Below are 20,383 nucleotides of genomic sequence, written 5' to 3'. Positions count from 1 at the left end.
GATAATGAGATATTCTTAACCTAAGATCGTAAGTCAATGTGTTCCTCGAAGCAGATTCGAGCTCTCCACACTTCTTCCCCAGGGTACTCGGAATGGACACTCCCGTATCTGAGGCAATACGCCATAATAAACACAAACAGCGTGCTGAACGTTTGGCGGCTCTTCCCAGCAAGGTCCCACGCGGGAAGCGCTTGCGCGAGGGTGTCTTGCAGACCTCGTCGTTCTTGCAGCTGTGTAAACCCGGTCTGGAGCTGAGATGGTCTGATCTCAGTTGTCGGCTTGGGTGCCCTTCGGAGAGGTGATTTGGTCCTTTCCCTTTAGATTCCTCTGTTTCCATAATGGGAAATCTTTTCCTCCTCACCTAAGCCAGAAGTTTTCTGCCCCTCCTGCGCACCCCCACGGCACTTTATTCATACCTTTCGAAGGGAAGTTATCATGTTCCACTTGTGTTATACTTAATTATGTTCTTGTCTACAGAATGTAAGCTCTCTAGGGGGAGCTTGTATGCCTTTTAAAAGCTCATGTTTCTTAGCTTCTACCAGCGAGCTTTACCCAGAGGAGGGTATTGCAAAGTACCTGCTAAATAAATGAATGAATGATTTTGTAAATATCGCTCAAGAAGAGTGAAGTAGTGGAAAAATTTAAGGCAAGAACTTGCCTTCCCTCACTCCTGCCCTCGCTCTGAGGCTCGCATTGCTGTGTGCCAGGCGCTGCGCAGACACTGGGAATACGGTGATAAAAAAAAAACCGAGCTCATACCACGGTTCCTCCCTTTGTAGAGCCAACAGTTCAGTGAGGGAAAACAGCTGTTAATTAAAGGATCCCTACACGGTGGATGTAAAATGACAACCCACTAGATAACCATGGTAGTGGCTTGAAGAGAAAAGTACATGCGGCTCTGATAGAGGGAATTAAAGAACTGATGAATGAGCTAAATAATTCGAAGGCTCAGTGTTAATTGGGGAATGAAAGTGTTGGCACAGCACATTCCTAAAGTGAAACAGCATGTGCGATGGTCCCTGTGGCTGGAGAGAGCCTGACCTGAGAACTTAAAGAAGACAAGTGGAACCCAGGTGCCAGGGAGTGTGGGGGTGGGGCATGATGACAAATGAGGGTAATAGTGGCCTTAGGAGCCCCTGTAGCAGCACAGGAAGCCTTTGCGGTTGGGCAGTGGGGATAGAGCTTTGAAATACAAGGCGAATCCAAGTAGTGCAGCCAAAGTGATGTTTAGTTTTAAAGCATACTTGATCAAAGGAAGAAGTGGAATAGAAGGAAGGGGTTGTATTTTTTTTATGCTTTAGTATAAATGGAGTGTTCACTTGCTCCTTTGATATTATTAAACATTAGCAAAGATTTATGTTCAAATGAGTCAGCAGTTCCCAATATGCAAGTTTAGTGTCAATAAAACAGCTTGCTGGGAATTCAAGGCATAAACCTACTGTTCGATCTATTCACTAATTGGTGCTTTAAAAATATAATGATGAAATGGAGACAAGTAGTCTTAGCTTTTTGGTCTTCCTTTTTAGAACACGTCTAATTGAAAAAAAAATCTCAATAAATACTTGCATGTTTAATATATTTCAAAAGAAAACACAGTTGTAGTCAACCCTTTAACAAATACTTTGAATTCATTGTGGATTTGTTTGTTTTGTTTTTCTTTGTTTTTATCTTGCCTGGACAGTTGTTCTCTCCCTCCATTAAACTTGAAAAAACTCGGGTAATACCTATAGGTGTTGTGCCTTCTGAAAAGCTAAGTTACAATTTTCAATATGAGAGACAATGTGGTATGTTTCAGTCATTTGATCTAACCTGAAAATATCTATCTTATGTATTTATGATTTTTAAATCTAACTTGAACTCAAAAGGATGTTGTTTACACAGTATACCACACTATGCAGTAATAATTTTATCATTTACAACAGATGAATGGCAGTGCAACAGTGCTACATACATAATTCATAATTCGTGGATATTTCACCTGGAGAGTTGAAGCGGGTTCATGGTGATAATTTTGAATCTCATTATTTCCCTCAGCTCCACAAAGTAGATTCTTTCCTTATATAATTTGTGACTTGTTTTATAGTGAATGTTAACTTATAGACTGAAAGTAATTAGGACTGAAATTTAATAATCACCATTTTCCTAAACTTTCCTTCCTGTATTTTTCAACATAAAGTAGGATTTAGCTATAAAAGAAGCAGTCTTAAGGAATCTTTTGAAGTTACCTCTATAGAGAACACCACCACAAGAAGCAACCATGCCTGCAGAAGGTGGGAAGACTGATATGGAGAGGATTGGCCTTTTCAGTGAAATGGAATATGTTACTGTTGGTGATAAATATGTGACACCATTTAATCGTAAGTATATGTGGTTTTCTTTACAACCTGATAATGAACATTTCCTATATGAAAATTCCGATTTAGTGTTTAAGTTAAATTATATTTTTTAATGGCCTATATTTTAAAAGTATTAGCTCTAAAGTTGAATAAACTTGTGAAATTCCAATAGATGTAAGAGAATTTAATTTTATAAGAGCAGGAAGCTCATATTGTACCTTCATATATTCCTCTCATAGGTAATTTTACTTCTTTCCAAGGGTTCATGGCAGTTTTCTCCCAGAATATTTTGTTTTTAGCTTTCTTCCCCACTTAGATGGGACATTCCACTATGCCAGTAGCATTCACATTTGCATCCAAAAAGTCCATCCAGGATTCCTTCTTGAAAAATGAAATGATAATTGAATAGCTGAGGGATTTTTAAAAGAGTCATAAAGTAAATAAACATTTTAAATCTCATTTAAATTTTTGGCTATTCAACAATGTTGTAAAAAATATGTAAGGGGAAGAGGGGTACTAGATTTATAGATATAGGATACTAGTTCTATAGATCTCTAATCACTATGCTGTACAACTGAAACTAATATATTATCATATGCCAACTATAATTGGAAAAAACTCATTAAATTGCACAATGAAAATATGAGCAACTAATTGTCTATTATACTTCAATAAAGCTGGGAAAAAAAGAAGTAGTCATGGCATATAGTACAGGATAGTAAATATAGTCAATAATATTGTAATAACTAAGAAGTCAGATGGGCATTAGATTTATTGGGATGATTATTCATAAGGTACATAAATGTCTAATCAGTATATTATACACCTGAAACTAATATAATATTTACCTAAATGGCAATTGAAAAATAAATTTAAATTAAAAATTTTTTTTGGCTCTTCAGTGACTTCTATATAGCAAGAAGAAAGAATACACTGATACAAAACATCTCCAAAATAAATTATTAAATAAAAAAATCAAGGTACAGGAAGGATAGCGTATATAGTATTCTAAGCATTAAAAATAGAGAAGAATATGTATGAAAATATTTATTGGAACATTTGTAAACATTCTTTGGAAAACAAAACGACTATCGTGATGCCTGGGGGAGAGGAACTGAGTGCAAGTGTGCAGGAAGATTTATTGCAAAAATATTTATACTGTTAAATTTGAAGCCATGTGAATACATTGCTTTTCAAAATTTTAAGTTAAAAAAAATCAGGGACACAGATTTACATTTAAATAACCAGTTGATTTAAGCACTGTTTACACTTCAGAAAATTCTTCACATTACTAAAGGACTTCCCAACTTGAACTTAACTAGATTCAAATTATAAAAGAAGTTCTAAATATTCACAAAACCAGTCTTTTAAAAAATTGCAAGGCAACTAGTATTTCACTGTGTCAGTATACCAGAATTTATCTGTTCTGTTGATGGACCCTTGAGTTGTTTCTTATTTTTAATTATTTGAATGAAGTTGCTGTGAACATGCTTGTTCATGTCTTTTAGTGGATATAGGCGCTCATGTGTCTTGAGTATATATATACCCAGGAGGGGAACTGCTTCAGCTTGAATATGGAACACCCTTCCCTTTAACCTAACACCACACACACACACACACACACACACACACACTCTCTCTCTCTCTCTCTCTCTCTCTCTCTCTCTCTCTCTCTCTCTCTCTCTCTCTCTCTCTCTCTCTCTCTCTCTCTCTCTCTCCTCTCTTTCATTTTACTCACTCTCTCATTGACATCTCATACAAGCAGTATTTCTCAGCATGTAGATGTGGAAGCATTGGATTAAATAACCTTTCAGGTCTCTTCCAGCCCTGAAATTTAGAGTCTGTAACCAGCAGCTTAATTTAATTATAAAAATGTTTAATGAAAATTTCTTAGGTCTTATTATCAACATAGCCTTTAACAGAACTGTCAGTGGACATTTTGAAACAGTGTTTTAAGTCTCAAATCACATTTTGAAACATTTCTAAGTTATGTTTCATGTTATTTAATTACTAGTAGCTCAAAATTATGATATTCCTAATTTATTTTTAAAGGACCCTTTAATGAAGCTGCAAGCAAAAATAAACAGATGCTACCTGGGGGATCCAAAGAAATGTCAGATCTCCAGGCAGGTTATTTTGACCCCCATTTTGTAAGGATATTTGAAGGTGAAAGCTACGTAAGTCTGAATCAAGTGAGGAGACGGCATATGATGGAAGAAGCCAAAAAAAATCTAGGCAAAGCCTTCCTCCCTAGTAATGGAGATAAAAAGCCGTAAGTGTTTAGGAGAAAAGTCTTAAAATCCATCTCCTACTCCTTTCTCTCCTCTAGCTACATTATTTTCCACAGGACTTACTTATACACGATTCATTTTAAAACTGTTATTTTTAGGTTTTGTCTAAGGTGCGGACAGTTATATTGGATGATTTAGGTTGATAAGTAATTTTTATTGATTCTCTTTATCACTTTAAACCTTGGATTATCTATGTCACTGTTTTCTATTAGTATATGTAATAAAGGCCAACTAAATAATGAAAATGCATTTACCTGGCAATAGTAGTCAGTTTAGGAGAAAAATCACCTTGGGATATCATATCTGTGCTCTTGATTATTTCTGCTTTAAAAAAACTTTACGAAGAATTAAAAAAGTGAACTCAAAACTAGAAAAAGTGAAATTAGGAGAAGTCTTTTTTGATAAAGATGATAATTTATCAAAGACAACATTATTTAAAAATCATTGTGAAGGTACATGCATGGGGTTTAACAATGTTTTAGTTGTAACAGTTGTCAATGTGAAGATTCACTTTTTTAATCAGTAAATAAAACCATACAGCCTACGTTATACCATATGATATAGCTAAGCCATGTAATATGGTCTTACTTTACACTCACAGTCAATTTCTCGATTTAGAATTTATGACAGCTGAGGATTGATTGAGGGCTAATAGTGTCCTTAGTTGTGGTAATTTCTCAAAATTAGTAAAGCTTCAATTTCCTAAGTTAAAATTACTAAGTTTTTATTAAGAGTGGGAATTTCTTCTATTCTTTTAGTATAGTTTAACCTTTTTCTACATTTTCACACTTTGGATAGGTTTGAGTTATTTATTTTTATTATTTTTTGGGGGGAGGAGTCTTGATTTTCTCCTTAGATATAAATTCAAACATACATTTTCGAGGTCATTACTTAATTTTCTTTATATGTAACGTATGTATTTAACCTTATTTTTTTCCTACCATGATCTTTATTTAACCTTTTGTGTTAATATTTGGGAATTGCTGCCATGATACATTAGATTATAATATGCTTATATTTGTTTGTCAGCCAAGAAGTAATGAACAGTTTTATAGTTAGACTTGTTTTTCTTTCTTTTTAAAGCTCACAAATATGTAAAAAACATCTGTAATTTAGTAGGATACAGAAAGTGTTTCCAAAAAGTGAGATTGGTGGTATGAATAAGAAGCCTTCATACTGGTACTTATTCAACACCAAATGATGGAACCATTGGCACTTAATAAATTTTAAATGTGCTGATATTTAATGCTTGCATTAAATCACATTCTATTTAGGCTATACCTGTGTGTAACTGCCCTTTTCTCTGGTGTCTTTGCTTTATTTCTTTATTGTATTTTAGAATTTTATGACATATTCATAAATAGTAATTAACAAAAATGAATATCTTCTCCTAATGGAACCTTTATTTGTAGGTCAGAGATAATAAGTAATCAATGTTCATGTCTGTCTAGTTTTTGAAATTTATCATTCAAATGTATAAACAGTTTTGATAATAAGGTTTTATATGTCTTGGAGACCATTTTCTGATTATTAAAACTTGTTCATTGATAAGTTGGAAATTAGAGACTACAACTACTGCTAACATTAGTTATCCTTTTTATTATGAAAATTTAAAGGAAAATATTTGTTAAAATAGACTGCTGAATGATAAATGGTTTAATGATTAACTATATACTGCGGGCCCAGAAAATTTGACATTAAACGTGAAGAAAAGATTATTTTGTTAATTTTTTTTTGTAATAAAGTAATAAGAAAATCAACAAAATTCCATGAGATCCAGTTTGCCTTTAACAATGGAAACAATACTAATACATTTTGAAAGTATAGTTTTTAGTGAGGGGTTGGTTGGAAGGAATTAGCCATTTATTAGCTGGCTTGCCATAAAGTGCCTAGAAATTTATCTAAAAACACAAAAGGGTCTATTTATTGTTATAATTAACTGAATTAATGGAAGCTACTTTAATTTCCTAGAGATTATGAAGTTTTATTTATATGAAACATCTAAAATAAGCATAAACATGAAAAACATCTCAAAATTTGTTTATGAAAAATGGGGAAAATTGGATTAAAAACTAATAAATATGTTTTTGTCTCACCAAAGTTAAATTGAGTCAATCCCATTGCATACATTGTGCTCCTTTTTCAATCTTTTTTATTTTTTAAATTAATTGTTGCAAAATGTATATAACACAAATTTTGCCATTTTTTTAAACTGTATCTAAGATCTGGATTAGGAAGCTACTATGGAACAATAGGCGGTCCAATCCCATTCTTCAGTGCACAGTCAAAACCCAGAGAAAAATATGAGGCACCTGGAAAGAATTTATACACAAACCCAGGAAAGAAAGGAACTGGATATGGGTAAGATATATTTAATATGTTCATATTGATTGCTTTGAACTTAAACAATAAAATTTAAAATTGCCTAACCCCGAAATCACTATTACTTCTTTTCATCCTTTAGCTATGCAAATGTTACCATAGGTAAACAGTTTTCACACTCTGCTGATTTCTACGATGCACCAAAACTAAATTATAAGGTAATCTATTTAACCATTTTCAACCTTTCTCAATTAATTAACTTAGAGAGTTCACTTACGATCTCTATCATTTAACTCATATATTTCTATGTCTATAAGCTTATTTTCTGGAGATATTTCTCTTTGTTTTTGAGATGACTTGTCACCTTGGTTGATCATGGTGTTTAATGGACTATTTCTCCATCTTAGCATTAATGAAAATGTATTTTGCTTTTTATCCGGAAAGATTTATTATATAAAGGTCTCTCTTTAGCCTGTTATAAAGAAGGTGTTTTTATTTTGGTTTCCAGTGGGTAGCATCTAAGCCTCTTGGATCCCTGCTTTATATAAAGCTTTAATAATGCCTTTTTTTGGCCTTATAGATGTTTAATCAAGCTTGCTACTCTCAGTCTCAGTCACTGGCAGCATTAGCGACAGTTTCAGTAGTGTTTGCTCAGATTCCCCTGAGGCTCTGCAGTATTCGGTCTCGGTCTCGGAGGATGTGGCAGGAAGGGTCCTCTGGGTTGGGGGATGCAGGCTGTGGCTCAGCCTCGGTTTTGCAACCACGGCTGGTAAAAATCAACTGTTGTTTCTCCCCCATCCCTGCTTCTCCACTGTCCCTGCTTCTCTGCTTTCTGTCCTGATGACTGGGCACTGCCGCCAGCTGCGTGGAGCTCACAGCACTCCCAGGCAAGGATGTTCAGGGAACTCTCTGCTCCTTCTCCCCTCACCCTCCTCCTACAGGGAGCTCTGGCTGTGACAGGCAGCTTCTTTGTTTCTCCCAGTCCACCACCCGACACCTGGGGGGGTTCTAACCTGTGGTAACTCTTATGTGCAGATCCCATGCTCAGACATGCTGGTGTGCAGTTTGGGCGGTTTTTTTTTTTTTTTTTTTGTGGCGTTTTAGGTATTCAGATTATCGGGATTTCAAGGGGAGAGATCTGGGGACATCTCTCACTCTGCCATGTTTCTTATGTTACTCTCTTACTTGTGATCTAATTATGGTTTGTTTTGTTTTATCTATTTGTATAACTAGGGTAGTGGCATACCAATGTTTATGAATTGTGATAATTTTACATTTTGATATTAGATTTCCACGTCTTGCCATAGATCCTCTTAGCTCTTTCCAAATTGAGCTTTTTTTTTTTTTTTTTAAAGTTACGGTTGAAATACAATATTATATTAGTTTCAGGTGTACAACATAGTGATTCGACATTTATATAGCTTAGGAAGTGATCATGTCGATAAATCTAGTGCCCATCTGCACAGCTATTACAACGTTATTGACTGTATTCCTTATGCTATACTTTACAACTCTGTGATTGTTTTTATAACCAACAGTTTGTACATCTTAATCCCTACCCCTTTTTAACCTACCCCTCCAACTACCCTTCCCTCTGGCAACTAACAATCTATTCTTTGTATCTATGAGTTTGTTTCTATTTGGTTTGTTTTTTAGATTCCACATGTAAGTGAAATCATATAGTACTTACTTGTCTTTGTCTGACATATTTTACTTAGCATACCCTCTAGGTCCATTTATGTTGTTGTAAATGGTAAGGTTTCATTCTTTTTTTTATAGCTGAGTAATATTCCATTGTATATATGTACCACTTTTTCTTTATCCATTTATCTATTGTTGGACACTTAGGTTGCTTCCATATTGTAATACTACAATAAACATTTAGATACACATGTCTTTTCCCATTAGTGTTTTAGGTTGCTTTGGATAAATGCTCAGAAGTGGTATTACTCGGTCCTTCTTTGTCTCTTGTTACAGCCTTTGTTTTAAAGTCTATTTTGTCCAGTTTTTTTTGTTTGTTTGTTTCCATTTTCAAGAAATAGCTTTTCCCATTCCTTTGTTTTAGGTCTGCGTATGTCTTTCGATCTGAAGTTAGTCTTTTGTAGGAAGCATAAAGGGTCTTGTTTTCTTACTCATTTAGCTACCCTCTGTGTTTTGATTGGAGGATTTAATCCATTTACATTTAAAGTAATTGTTGATAGATACTACTGCTATTTTATTATTTATATTTTATATCTTTCTTCTTCTTCTTAAAGAAGTCCTTCTAACATTTCTTGTAATGTTGGTTTGATGTTGATGAACTCCTTTATCCTTTTTTTTTTTTTTTTTTTTGGTCTGGGGAGCTCTTTATCAGTCCTTCAATTCTAAATGATAGCTTTGCTGGGCAGAGTAATCTTGGTGGTAGGTCCTTGCTTTTCATCACTTTGAATATTTCCTGCCAGTCCCTTCTGGCCTGCTCAGTTTCTGTTGAGAATCAGCTGACAGTCTTATAGGAACTCTCTTGTAGGTAACTAACTGCTTTTCTCTTGCTGCTTGCTGCCTTTAAGATTCTCTTTGTCTTTAACTTTTGGCAGTTTAATTATTTCCTGTGTCTTGGTGTGAGCCTCTTTGGGTTCATCTTGTTTGAGACTCTATGTGCTTCCTAGGCTTGTATGTTTCTTTCCTTTGTCAGGTTAAAGAAGTTTCTTGTCATTATTTCTTCAAATTGGTTTTCAACTCCTTGAGCTCTTTCTTCTCCTTCTGGTACCCCTATGATGCAAATATTGGTATGCTTGATATTGTCCCAGAGGCCCCTTAAACTATCCTCATGTTCTTGGATTCTTTTTTCTGGTTGGATGTTTTCTGCTACCTTCTAAATTGCCAATTAGATCCTCTGCTTTATCTAATCTACTAATTGATTCCTCCTAAGGTATTCTTCATTTTGGTCATTGTAGTCTTCATTCCTGACTGGTTATTTTTTATGTCTTCAATCTCCATTTTTATGTTTTCTATCTCTTTTATTAAAGTTCTCACTGAGTTCATCTACTGTTCCTCTAAGTTCATTGAATATTCTTATAACAAGTGTTTCGAACTCTGCATCCATAGATGGCTTGTCTCCACTTTGTTTAGTTTATTCTTTTCTTTCTTTTGGGATATGTTTCTTTGTCTCCTCATTTTGGTTGTCTCCCCATGTTTGCTTCTGTGTATTAGGTAGGGCTGCTACATCTCCTGGTCTTAGTACAGTGGCCTTATATAGTAGGTGTCCTCTGGGGCCTAGTGGCACAGTCTCCATGGTCACCTGAGCCGGTGCTTCAAGTGTCTACCCTGTATGGGATGTGTGTGCCTTCCTACTGTAGTTGAACCTTGGTTGCTATTTGTACATCACTAGAAGGTTTTGACCTCCAGGCTGATCAGTTGTGACAACTGGCCAGTGACTGCAGTGCAGGAGCTGTTGTATAGAGGCTGACCCTATGGAGCAAAATTTACTCTAGTAGGGCTCTGGTGCCTGCCCAGTCTGTCCTCTGGGTGTGTCATCCCCGGATGTGGCCCCAGGTAGTGCTCTGGCTTGGTCTAAAGCCCCTCCCCTCCCAGGGTTACCTGGTATGAGCCACCAAACAATCTGTATATGATTTCCACCCATACGGGGCTTCGCGATGCCTCGAGAGGCCAGGTTACAAATTGAGGTTAGCTGCTGCTAGTTCTGGGCATGTTGCTGCTCAGCAAGAGGTACGGGGTGTTCAGAGGCCAGATGCTGCTTGTTTGGGTTTTGTGAGCTTTTGAGAGATTTTAGGAAAGTCCACAGCATGAGCCAAGATAGGCCTTTTATATGAAAAAGCCACTATAAGCGTCTTGGTGGGCCCATATGTTGGTTGGGGCAAGGTCTCAGGGAATCACCAGGATAGGGTGACCAGAGTTAGCCAGGTTGATAGAGACTCAGATATGATGGCCACCTGCCTTTGCACGTTGGGTGGGGGGCGGGCCCAACAAAGGAATAGTGGCTTCCACTATCACTTCTGTCTGGAAGAAAGCTGCCACTCCAGCCCTCGCCCCGAAGCCAGACCATTCAGCTCCTCCCTGTTGCCCCTCAAGTCGCTGCCCCAGCACCGAAGCTCAGAGCAAGTGAGTTTGTCAGTGAGTACAGGCATAGGCCCTCCAACAGGAATGCCTGGGATCCCTGCAGCTCTCAGTCTCACTCAGCCACAAACTCCACTGCTTTTCACAGCCAGAAGTTGTGGGGACCTCTCTCTCCAGGATTGTAACCTTGGGCTGAGGAGCCTGCTGTGGGGCTGGGACCCCTCGCTCCTCTGAGGGGACCTTCACAGCTAAGATATCCCTCTTGATTCTAACCCCCCACATGCAATTGTGGGACCAGACCAGTTCCGCATCTTGCCTCTCTTACCAGTTTGAGGTGGCCTCTTTTATATGTCCTTAGTTGTTTTTCTGTTCAGCTAGACCTCATGTAGTTTTCAGTGATGGTTGCTCTGTAGTTTAGTTGTACTTTTTATGTGATCATGAGAGGAGGCAAATACAGCATTTACCTATTCCACCATCTTGACTGGAAATCTCTGTATTTCATTTTGGATAGTTTTTATTGCTATGTCTTCAAGATCACTAATATATTCTTCTGTATTTGTTCAATATGCTGTTAGTGCCATTCTTTGTATTTTATTTTATTTTATTTTAATTATTTTATTATTGTTTATACCTACACCACTGGTCTTCTTAGGTGGTCTCCCATCCAAGTACTAACCAGGCCCGACCCTGCTTAGTTTCCGAGATCAGACATTGGGCTTGTTCAGGGTGGCATGGCTGTAGACCATGGACTGTGGCTGCACTGGGGTGTGAACCCAGGATCTTCTGCGTGTAAAGTAGATGTGCTAACCACTACACTATGGAACCACGTCCCATCCTGTGTGTTTTAAATCTCTCACATTGTGATTTTTCTTTCTAGAATTTCAATTTGAGTATTTTTTTTATACCTTACATGTCTCAATTTTATGAGCATATGGAATGCAGTTAAAATTATTTTTTTAATTTCCTCTGCTAATTCTAATGTCTGTGTCAGTTCTTGGTTGATTTTGAGTGATTGATTTTTCTTCCTATTATGGGTCATATTTTCCCACCTCTTTGCATTACTAGTAATTTTGACTGGATGTTAGGCATTGTGACTTTTACCTTGCTGTATATTTTTGTATTCTCATAACTATTCTTAGACTTTGTTCTAGGATGCAGTTAAATTAGTTGAAAATAGTTTGATTTTATTCGGGTCTTCTTTTAAGATTTGTTAGGTGGGATGGGCGCAGAGCTCAATAGAGGGCTAATTATTCCTTATTACTGAGGCAAGACCTTTCTGTGTGCTCTACCTGGGGCCCTGGGAATCATATTTTCTAGCAGAGCTGATGGAACCAGCACCCATCTCAGCTCTGTGTGAGAGCTAGAGACTGTTACCTCTAATCTTCTTACGTGGTTCTTTTTTTGCTTTTGATTAGTTTCCTCACACACATGTCCTGATCAGAACTCAACTGAATACTCTAGGGAAGGGATTGGTAAAACAAATACAGCATTCTAGTAAAAGGCAATTCTTAAAGCATTGCCTTATGATAACCTGTATTAGAAACACCTGGGGTAACTGATTTGACTGCAGATTAATGGGCTATACAGCAAACCAGTAGAATCAGAAATCTCTGAGGGAAGAGCTCAGTAATTTGTAATTTAAATTAATTATGTTGTGAATCGTGAAAATGAAAATTTAAGAAACACTGCCCCAAAGAATAAATGGAATGTTTATGTTTTAGTACCATTGTGGTGGGGGCGAGGGGAGAAGAGATCACCAAAAAGGGGTGGAATTCCATAGGCTGAAGAAGACAAGCAAAAGCAAGAGAAAAAGCCAAAAAGAGTGAAAAATTCTGACAGTGTTACAGTAGAGTTCTTAATAATGAAAAGTCATCATCCCTGAACTAACTATTTTAGAATTCATTTACTAAGCATTTTCAGTTTTCTGTCGAATGATGAAGTACCAGATTTCATATTTGAAAAAATATGTCAGCATTCACATTATAGTTGTCTTTTTGAATCTATATTTCATAACATGAAAACTTTCTCTACTATATTAACAGTATTTTTTATGCTTTATATTATCCCGTTGAGAAGATTGTGATATAGAAGGGAAAAAATGACCTCTGTTTTGCTGGAGTATGAGGTAGCCAATAATGTTGTAATATAAAAATGTTATAATGTGAAAAGTAAGTATTCCTCATTCTTAGAAGTAAAAACTTTTTTTGAGGGCCTACCATATACCAGGTTCCTTATACACATAATATCACGTAATCTTTACAACAGCATGGAGGGTATGTGGATATTATTCTCATTGACAGTTGAAGAAACCATGACACTAAAAGGGTCCCGGAGTCCTTGATAAATGCTAAAAAGCAGGAAGGAGTTAGGGTTGGAACTAAAGACCAGCGTTTTTTAACTACATTGTATCACCCAGATCATTAATATAGATTTGTTCAGGCAATAAATAGATCTCTATACTTCAAATAAATTTATATCCAAAATGAACAACCATAGTTGTGTTTGTTATAAGTAAGCATATTTTTTTTGTATCATAAGAACAGAACATAACAAAGGAATGTCTCAAAAAATGTGAATGCTTATATTAAAATTTAAGAGAAAATTCAACTCTACATCTATCAGTTTGAGTAATTTATGCTATATAATTTCAAACTCTTTAATTTACAGAAAGAGATTGAAGAACATCGTCGTTTACTTAAAGGGACACCTTTCAAGTTAAATCTTTACCCAAGTGAATATTTTGATACTAATCCTTATTTGTCTGGGAAAACTTTACCACCAGTTAAAAAAGTAGAGAAGAAAGAATTACGTGGAAGCCCTTTTAAGCCTTCTTCTCCTGGTAAAAAGGTAAGTTAAAAATTTTAGAATGAAAAAATATTAAGCATTTTAAAGAAATGGTGCCTCTTGCTGTCAAATTATTTTATTATCCATGTAAATAATAAACTTTTGTTTGTATTCATGCCAAGAACCATGAAACCCCTTTTAAAGTAAAATTATGAAAAGTCATAAAGTACGGCTAGTGTAGGGAATAATGAAGCCCTTATAATGAAGTAATTATTGATCAGGTCATATGTATTTTAATTTACAATGTATTTTCTAAACGCTTCTCTAGATCTTAGGTATAGTTTTTCTCAAAACCATAAATAAGTCAGAACATGTTTGCGTTTTTGAAACAATTAAAATGTCTCACTTTTCTGAAGTTTACGAGTGTGAATAAAAGTGAAAATGCTTCTAATAGTTTATAAACCTTAGTTGTATGCTCTGTTTTAATCCTGTGAATTGCCTGTTTATTTTCCCAGTGGATTTTCTATTAGGATATTTATCTTTTTTATATCGATTTATAAGATCTTTTCTATGTTAAGGATATTATCCTTTGGTCATTTGAGTTTGAAGATAATTTTTTTAGCCTGTTGAAGCTCTGACTTTGGTTATGGTATTTTATGCTATTCAGAAATTTAGTGATTTGATATAGTCAAATTGATCAGTCCTTTGTGTTGAATTTTATGATGTCATAACCTTACCACCAATATTAGAAAAGTATACATTATTGATTTCTTCTATTAATTTCATTCTTTTGCATTTAAATATTAATCTGAAATATGTTTTGATGTGAAGAGAGAGGTAAAGATCAGCTTTTATCTTTTTTAAAATTTAGTTTTTAGTGCAGGAAGAACTTGGGGGAGGATGTATCTGTATCTTGATTTTGTTTGTGATTTCAAGGATGTATATATCTGTCAAAACTTAAAAAATTATAAACTTTAAATGGGTGTAATTTATTGTACATGAATTGTACTTCAGTAAAGCTGACATTTTTTAAAAAGCCAGTTCATAATTTCACTGATAGAATAATTTTTAATACCACCTCTTTGAAATGCCACTCATCAAATCAGAATCCCCATATTTTGAGGGTTTTTTTCCCCTGAATTTCCATTTTATCAGACTGATTTTTATTCATTTGTATCAGTACCAAACTTTTTAATTATTACTATTACATTTTAATATTAGTCTAGTCTCTGTTACCCTTTAAAAATATTGGTTGTTCTCCTAATTTGTTCTTTAGAAATTTAGAATTATTTTTTAAAGTTCTAGGAGAAAAAGATCTTTGTTATTTTGCTATAAAATTAAATCTTTAGACTTTTGGATGTATTAGCATATTTATAATTTGGATTTTCTGATCTAGAAATAAATTACTTATAAAAACCTACCTTTCTCTTATAGAATTTTATATTTTACTTCATACAGGTTTATATGTCTTGTATTTATTCTCACCTATTTTAAGGTTCTGGTCAATAGTTTTTGTTCCCGTCTTATTTCCCCTCATAATATTTGTCTTTATAAAACATTCGATATTTTAAAATGACTGGCTACTTCATTAAACTTTCTTATGTTCTAGTGTGTATTCTGCTGATTCTCTTTGGATTTTCAGATATATGATTATATTATCTGCAAATAATTTTGCTCCCTCCTTTCCAGTATCTATATATCATATCATGCTCATTTCGAATTTCTTAAGCTAGCAATAGTAGCTATCCTTGCCTTAATCTTGAATTTAATGGGGATACCTCTAGTGTTTCATTTTTTTAGATGCCAAAAATAGCAATAAATCAGGAATGTATGTAAAATTATATTAACTGTTTAGGCGTAATCTATTTAGACCTTATTTTTTCTCACTTTGACTTATTATTAAGTGAATAGCAGTAATAGGTTTCTTGATATGAATCTCATTTGGTCATGTTGTATTAATCTTTAAGTGTAAATACTGTGCTTTATTTGTTAATATTTTATTAAGTATTTGCATCAATAATTTTAGGTGTGACTAGTCTGTACTTTTTTTTGGTATGCCGTGTTCTATTTTTGTATGAGTAGATGCTATCATCTTAAAATAATCATGGACATTTTTTCTTTTTTTACTTTCTGTAACAGTTTAAATAGCACCAGAAATATCTGTTTCTTAAAGCTTGAAAGTATCATCATCAGAAATGTTCTGGGCTTAATTTCTTGTATGATATCTGTTTTCTGTGGATTCTATCTCTTTTTGAGACAATTTTGACATTTATATACTTTTTGAAAATCATTCAGGTTTTCAAATTTATTAACATAGAGATTTACAAAAATAGTATTTATATTTTTGGTATCTCACATATGTACGGGTTTCCCCCATCCTTTTATATTCTTAATTATAATATAGACTTATCTATTAAATTTATTTTAAAGGCATCATCTGGTGCATTGGTATGTTTACCATATATATTTTCTATTTTTAATTCAACTATTTCGCTTTTACATTTATTAATGAATTTAATTTACTTTTTTGAGTTTTCTTATTATTTGTTGCTCTTCAAAATAATATTCTACATGTTCTCAATATGGAAAACTTGAAAATTTACAACCATATATTCAAATGAATTAAATATTCATGTATATTTGACTTAGATACTGTAAGAGAAAGGATGTCTAAATAAATGCATTATTATGATTCTGTAGAGTTTTCTTGGTAATTATATATAATATAAAGATTAAAATCATAGTAAATCAGTTTAAAAAGTTAAAGTAAAATATTTGTTTTATGTATGGTCAAAAATATTTTGATCGACTTCTCTTAACATACTATAAACAAATATAAAGTAGATCACATTTTCTTCTTACTTTCTATTTCTATTTCTATCTTTTTAAAAGTATCTTCCCTATCATTTTAAGAATATTACCATCTAATAAACATTTGCATTTTAATAGAGAACTTTTAGATTTACAGTGTCTTAACCCCATAAAATTGGCAGTATGAAGACTGCTGGTATTTGAATTAAACATGAAGACAACTTTCTTTAAATGTCAGACCAACTCCAGGGACAATACACAAATATATATGAACTTCTTCAAAATTGAATTTTTAAAAAGCATTTTACGAAACCACATAAAATTGTTTTGTGTTTATTTGTAGGCTGGTGGAATGAAGGCAGGAACATTTGAACCTTATCCTTCACACTCTGCTGACCCTTATATGGTTAAATTGGCAAGCCAGGCTATCAGCAAAGGTGCTAAGATATTCCACCCACCAGGTGGACCGAAAAGCAGACCAGTTCAAAGTATAATGACTTTGAATGTCAAAAGGTAATAATATGTTGCATTTAGCTCCTAAATCAAGAAAAATTGTTTTTAACATTTAGATTTCTTCAAAATAATATCCTTTATGTACATATACCTTTAAAAATGACAAATTCGGGTGACTAGAAATCTCGCCTCCTTCTAATATACCTGCCCTCCCTTGCAGAAGTTCTTTCCCGTCTTCTGAAATTCCCAATTGGAAAAGCTGAATTGATCTGTACCATAATTTTTAAGTTAATTTGTAGCATTTTATTATGAGTCATTTGAGACTATGTAGATATTTATAGTTCAGTCAGCAGTACATGTTAACATTGTCTGTTTCTCAAAGAGAGTTTTGACTCTTGTTAAAGGGCTCTAGGCTCTTAGTAATTAAGAGGAATCCTAATGACACTTAAGATTTATGTCCTTAATTTTGAAATAATCTTTTATGAAAACAGGAAATATTCTTGTTAATTAAAAATGCTATTAACATCACTTTATAGTACTTTGAGGAAAATTATATCGTTAAAGTATCTTAAAACTTCGGTTTTACCCAGGTTTTGAGCAGTCTCAAAACTGAAAAGAAGTTCTCGAGGGCTTAGAACATAAATTAGAAAAGGACAGTTCATCATATTTTTGTGTGTGTGTGCAAGATCGTAAAGAAGTGGAAGAATTTTTGATTACCTTTCTATCTATTGAAAGAGTTTTAATGCCAATGGAACTAATTTACATATTTCTAACTTCAGTGCAATCATACAGTGGATTAGGCAAAGACACCAAATTCACATTCTTTTATAAAAACAGTAGTACATTTTTATCACTTGTGGACAGTGATTATACCAACATTATTATTATATCACAAGAGTAAGACTACCCTTTATTATTTATGTAATTTAACTGTTGTCTACAGGAATAATAATCTGAGGGTGACTTTCTATGCATTCTTTTCTAGCGTAGAACAGACCTGAGAAAGTTCTATGATGCCCTAGCATATCTGTTTGTACAAAGAAAAGAAAAAGTAACTGATTCCTCTTTTGAAAAATCAGATTAGTAATTTTGATTTTATTGAAATCTCTTCCTTTTTACATTAGCACAAATATTATTTTAAATTAAGTTTTAACTCCTCTTACCCTAATTTTAAAACTAATAAGCTTCTGGGTGGTAATATTTAAAACTGGCTCCATAAGCCAACTTTTCCTTCTTAAATTACACTTTTATTTTATTTTTTTAAAGTATATAAGACTTATATAAAATGAAGCTTTTTAATTTGATGTGAAAATTTGGTTTTGGATTGTTAACTTTTTATTGTAAAATGTTTTTCTGAGAATGTACAAATGTATTACTTACACCTATAAAATTAGATGATCATTTATTTTTTAATTTTAGGGCACTAAATGTGAAGAACTACAAGACTGCTTCGGTACAGTCCTATTAGCATCTGGAAGACAAATGGCTTTTTAGATCCTGACGACCATTAATTCATTATCCACTGCTAATTATTTGAAAAAATATAAGATGTTGTGGATAGGTCAAGCATTTAAAAGAAATTTACTACTACTAACCTAATACTCTTACTTGTTTCAGTACTATTACTTGAGGAATAAAATAGTGTTTAACATATAATTACTGATCTGTGTTTCTGAGGAGAACATGATGTACAGAAATTTTATAAAATCTTGAAGTGTAGTCTATCATTTGAGAGCTTTTACTCCTAATGTAAACAAATTGCAGATTTGGTGGATATGGGGGCTGGAGGGGTAGGAAGTACACAGTAACTTCTTAAACTGCTAGTTCTTCTTGGAGGTATTTGAAAATTGGATTGATAGCCATCCAAGTGTCATATCCTGTTAAAGCATTCTTAGCACTAAAGATAAATATCGATTCATTCAGATTACATAGATTCATGTATACACATTCTACAGTGAGGCAAATGTCTCAATTTATGAGGTGTCATGCCTTCTATATATGGCTTCTTTAAAGCATCTTTAAAGCATTAGATTAGCTAAGGCAGCCCCAGCGTGAGTTGGGGGAAGGGAGAATGGGGAACGCACTCTTAGTTAAGTACTTTATAAAATATTACATGGTAAATGAAGTTCGTCCTTGGTATCCTCTCATGCTTCTCTGCAGCTGTCCAAAGCTGCCTCTCCTGGAGCATCTCCCCTAGGTCTTCTTACCCTCTTGTTCCCAAGTTCACTCTTCACTTACCCTACCACTTTTAAAACTATTCATTAAAATATACAAGTTAAATACATTACTGTAATTCATAGTGAGGACTCTATCATCAGTCCTCATTCAGTTTGGGCAGGAAGTGGTTGAGCTTGTGTTAAAAAGAGAAATTTATAATGTTTATTAACATAATGTATTGGGGAGGTTATTTTGATTCAAATGCTTTCTCAGGACTTGTCCCTCTGTCATTCTAGTCTTCTCAGAGCTGGGAATCAGAATATGCAGAGGCTGCAGTACTCTTCTTTTGGATCTGGTTTTTTTTTTTTTTTCTAATGGGGGAAACTTGTCAATCCAGATATACATTATGGCTTTTAAAGGGATTACAGATGGCACAGAGAATTTTTACTATTGTCACACACACACACACACACACACACACACACACACACGTGTGTGTGTGTGTATATATTTTTTATTTTCATGCCTCGATTGTTTGCTTTTTTCTGAGAGTATTTAAAATTCTTATTTCTTATCCAAAGGATAGTGTGGAAGGAACATCCTAAAGACATTATCAAGGGTGTACTTTAACTCAAAGAGGAATGTTATTTTCACAATAGGAGTGGTTTTACCAGGTGTGCATAACTGAATAAAATTCACATAGTTACACATCGATAAATGTTACCCAACAAGACTTATATATGCCTTCTTTTGAGATAAGAGGTTTATATTTTCGGATTTTATTAAAATCTACATAATTGCTAATTTTTACCTCTGCCTTTTGTTAGCTATAATTAATTTTATTACTGGGCCTCTCATAGCAATGCATACTTCACCTAATATTCATAGATGGGAATACACATCTGATGTCTTACGGAAGAGTATAAGAAGCAGTACGACAACTGGCAGAGCTTATCTAGAGTTTGCGTAAATGCACTGTGTCAATTTATAGAAAAGGAAATACAGAAACCAGTAATAGGAGTAATGCAGCATGTAGAAAAATTAAGATTTTTGAAATGTTCAGTGATAGAGGAACACACACACATTTGATTTTAGGAGTGCAAACTATGATGTCCACTGATCGTTTTCTGACAACAATCGTCTCTTCTTTTAATTTTGAAAATACAACAATACGAC

At 34.1% G+C, this 20,383-nt stretch overlaps 1 protein-coding gene across 4 annotated transcripts; it reads left to right on the top strand.

Annotated features, from left to right (window-relative positions):
* The first annotated feature begins 72 nt into the window (after positions 1 to 72).
* On the top strand, positions 73 to 18,706 carry CUNH4orf47 (chromosome unknown C4orf47 homolog). 4 transcript variants are annotated; one of them, XM_016143955.2, is made up of 8 exons: positions 73 to 298; positions 2,180 to 2,357; positions 4,389 to 4,608; positions 6,851 to 6,988; positions 7,092 to 7,167; positions 13,670 to 13,849; positions 16,941 to 17,110; positions 18,470 to 18,706. In XM_016143955.2, the coding sequence occupies exons 2-8, from the start codon at positions 2,258 to 2,260 to the stop codon at positions 18,516 to 18,518; spliced, it is 933 nt and encodes a 310-aa protein (XP_015999441.2). In that variant the 5' UTR covers positions 73 to 298; positions 2,180 to 2,257; the 3' UTR covers positions 18,519 to 18,706. The 4 variants fall into 4 exon arrangements, with proteins under 4 accessions (XP_015999441.2, XP_015999444.2, XP_015999442.2 ...); XM_016143958.2 differs by having other exon boundaries at positions 2,177 to 2,357; XM_016143956.2 differs by having other exon boundaries at positions 73 to 1,073.
* The last annotated feature ends 1,677 nt before the right edge of the window (positions 18,707 to 20,383 follow it).

The sequence above is a fragment of the Rousettus aegyptiacus genome, unplaced genomic scaffold, assembly GCF_014176215.1.
Source record: "Rousettus aegyptiacus isolate mRouAeg1 unplaced genomic scaffold, mRouAeg1.p scaffold_m13_p_11, whole genome shotgun sequence".
NCBI lineage: Eukaryota > Metazoa > Chordata > Mammalia > Chiroptera > Pteropodidae > Rousettus > Rousettus aegyptiacus.
This window is presented reverse-complemented; position numbering and strand designations above follow the sequence as displayed.

Bases quoted from the DNA above. Each gene is read 5' to 3' on its own strand.
- CUNH4orf47 (XM_016143955.2), top strand. From the start codon at position 2,258: ATGCCTGCAGAAGGTGGGAAGACTGATATGGAGAGGATTGGCCTTTTC. The intron at 6,989-7,091 runs GTAAGATATATT...TTCATCCTTTAG, and splicing joins AAGAAAGGAACTGGATATGG to CTATGCAAATGTTACCATAG. The intron at 7,168-13,669 runs GTAATCTATTTA...TTTAATTTACAG, and splicing joins CACCAAAACTAAATTATAAG to AAAGAGATTGAAGAACATCG.